At 39.7% G+C, this 3234-nt stretch overlaps 1 protein-coding gene across 1 annotated transcript in view; it reads left to right on the top strand.

Annotated features, from left to right (window-relative positions):
• The window catches only part of mis18bp1 (MIS18 binding protein 1), a 5108-nt gene extending 2838 nt beyond the window's left edge, over positions 1-2270 (top strand). The window contains exons 6-12 of the mRNA XM_037695343.1: positions 466-556; positions 635-723; positions 807-1013; positions 1199-1315; positions 1742-1784; positions 1996-2171; positions 2245-2270. Of these exons, the coding sequence (XP_037551271.1) occupies positions 466-556; positions 635-723; positions 807-1013; positions 1199-1315; positions 1742-1784; positions 1996-2171; positions 2245-2270 (749 nt within the window). The remainder of the gene's footprint in view (positions 1-465; positions 557-634; positions 724-806; positions 1014-1198; positions 1316-1741; positions 1785-1995; positions 2172-2244) is intronic.
• Positions 2271-3234: the final 964 nt, after the last annotated feature.

Raw genomic sequence — 3234 nt, 5'->3', positions numbered from 1 at the left:
TAACATACTAAAAAAACATTAAAAATACTACTAACATACTAAAAAAATAAACTACTAACATACAAAAAAAATACTACTAAGGTATTAAAAAATACTACTAACATACTAAAAAATACATTAAAAATACACTAACATACTATAAAAAAAACTACTAGCATCCAAAAATATAAATACTATTAACATACTAAAAAACAAAGCAAGCAGCCATCAGGGCAGTAACAATCGGTCGTCAGACTGATGGTCCTCCTTTCACGTGTGAACATCTAGTTCTGGATGTTAACAACAAACTGGTTGATCCACTATGAGAAGGTGCTGTTTATAAGTTTGTTGCAGCTCCTCAGACTGAGAAAAAGTCTTTTGGATAAAAGATGAAATGTTTCAGAAAAGAAGAATCCGCCCAGAGGACCTGACTCAACCTTGTTAGATTAAATAATAATGTTGTTTCCTCTCACGGTTTGCCTTCAGATTTTCCAAGAAGTTTTGTGAAAAAGTTTGTTTGTGGTTTCCCTCCAAACTGGAACATTCTTTTTGAGAAGTTTCTGTTGGAGTCCAAAAAGTAAGAATATTTCACAGATAATTATTGCTTCGGTGTTATTTTTTAATCAGTTTAGAGAACTACATTTATGTGTTCCAGTACTGACACAAAGAACTACAACAAAAAGAAGGCTGAGGCCTCCATCAACCAGTCTGTAAAGAGAAAGACACAAAAATCCTCAAAGACACGTAAGCACAAGATATTTACCAAACTTGTTGTTATATATGTCAGCTGTTTAATAAATCCTGCCATCTTTTCCTCACTTATCCAGCTGCTTCCTGTTCTCCTGCCTCCTCCTCCTCTTCCACGCAAGTGACTCGAAGTGGTCGAACGATCAAACCACCTCTGGAGTATTGGAAAGGAGCGAGGGTCATTCTCGATGCACACATGAACGTTACCATCCATGAGTCTTATGACGGTAGTCAGTCTGTAAGCACCCAAAGCTGCAGCCTCTTCAAATGTAATGCCAAGGTGTTTTGTGAGTGACCACACACATTAAATACTTTTATTTTCCTCACAGGAGGTCTCTACGATAGTATCTCCAACGTCATCGACGAAGCAACGGTTCCTGCCCAGCAGCGAGGGTAAAGTAGTTGAGAGAAGTGTTTTTTGGCAGTAAGATAATGTGTAAGTTTCACGACAGGCTTCTTTTCGTGCTCCCAGGTTTGAAGCAAAGTGAATCAGCCAAAGACGAAGAGGCGTCGATACCAGTGAGGAAGTCGAGAGCGCAGAGTATTCGAAACACAACTAAGAAGCCTGCTGATTTACCTGAATCCACCAGTGAGGCGTTTAAGGTCCCTGAACAGTGTTTTGGTAGAACAACAAGATCCAATCAAAGGCGCCCACACCCAGCGATGGAAAGAACTTGTACTGTTCCAGAAAAACAAAGTGAATCTGAAAAGTTTTCAACACAGAGGTCTCCAAAGCAGACAAACGACACCAACGGGCCGTTGCTGAGAAGCAGTAAACGGACTGTTGTAAATGATTCTGAATCTATTGTTGCTGATAAAACATCAAACCATTTGCCATCCAACGATGAGATTCCTAAGAGGAGAAAGAAACCATCAGGGTCCTCTAAGGATAACTGGAAATATAATAGAAAGGGAGAGAGAAGAGCAAAGAAGAGCGACAAAGAAGCGAGAGTCACTAAAACATCACCGCTCGGCAAGAAACGCCCTCCAAACAAAGAGAGCTCTGTCAAAACAGATGAAGACGAATGGACCGAGGGGGAACTCATGAAGCTTCAAGAGTAAGTTTAGCTCTTACGGGACGAAAATTAGCTAAATATTTAAATGGTTCCTTAGAATAACAACAGATGATCTGTTTTATATGTTTAACAAGAACTGAGACAACATTAAGAGGAAAGGTGTAGGACACTTCGTCCACAATTTGTTTAACTTGTTCGAGTTTTAACTACATTCACAGTCTTAATTGTTTATTTGTGTGCGTCTTTATTTCAGCGCTGTATCCTACTATCCAAAGCACTTAACAGGCTACTGGGCAAAGGTGGCACAGGTGGTGGGAACACGCTCAGCAGAGGATTGCTACAAGCAGCACATATTTCAGGGAACATCTGAGGATCCTAAAAGAACTGGGAAAGTCACAAAGAAGAAAGTGGAAGCATCAAAACCTTCAGGTAAATAAATACAAGTTGCTGTTTGACACTGAAAACTGCAATACGTTGGTCCCTCGTTTATTGCGGATGTTAGGTTCCCAACCCTCCTGTAATAAGTGAAAATCCTCTAAGTAGCGATGTTATATTCATTTTATTATTTATATATAATTTAAGGCTTTAGAAAACCCACACTCTTGCAATGTTCTAAACTCTTAAACCTATGTCATTTTAACAACATACGTATATTACTGTATATGTAGCTACTAAATTTTATTCAACAGTTCTGCAGAACATCTACAGCTCTCGGTTCCGGTCCAACTCTGTTCCATTTCTGCAGACTACCCTGCAGCGACGAAGCTCACAATCAATGTTCTAAACTCTTAAATCCACTAATTTTAACAATATACTTATCGGTGTATGTAGCTACTAAATTTTAGTTACCAGCGCGTCGGTCCACGTGGGCCGGTTGAAAAAAAAAAAAAAGTCACTGGAAAAGTCAGATGGAGCGCTGAACCTTCAGCAGTGCATGTCCCTGCTTGGAAGTCCTTGTGGGCCAGCTAGGCTAGGAGTTCTCAAGATTCACCGATGGGTCTGGAGGTCCGGTTCGGTGGGTTCCGTCTTCCGTGTGGCTCGTTGCATCCGCTGGGCACCAAAGTCACTGTAATAAGCACCAAACTCTTTCAGATCAGATCAAAATGTTCCCTCTAGTATTTCAGTAGAAGACAACAGGGCTTCTGGGTGGGGCCCTGTTGCTTTCTGGAAAATGTAGTAGTTATTAGCGGGAATACAGTGTAGACTTATGGAGAGAAAACTACAAAATGGCGGCACCTGTTCCAAGTATTTTGTTTTTTTGTTAACTTTTTACTGTACAGTATTGTATTCAGTACTGCCCCAATCATGTGAGTAATATTAAAGCTGACAACCATGTGTCCTGTACCAATTTTTTTTTTTATACAGTAATGTATAATATTATATATAGTAGTCCCTCGTTTATCGCAGGGGATCCGAACCCTGAAGACCTGCGATAAGTGAAAAACCACAAAATAGAAATAGTAGTACAAGTAGTAAGTAGTAGTTTATTTTA

Source organism: Nematolebias whitei, chromosome 21, assembly GCF_014905685.2.
Source record: "Nematolebias whitei isolate Nwh7 chromosome 21, NemWhi1, whole genome shotgun sequence".
In the NCBI taxonomy this organism is placed as follows: Eukaryota; Metazoa; Chordata; class Actinopteri; order Cyprinodontiformes; family Rivulidae; genus Nematolebias; species Nematolebias whitei.
This window is presented reverse-complemented; position numbering and strand designations above follow the sequence as displayed.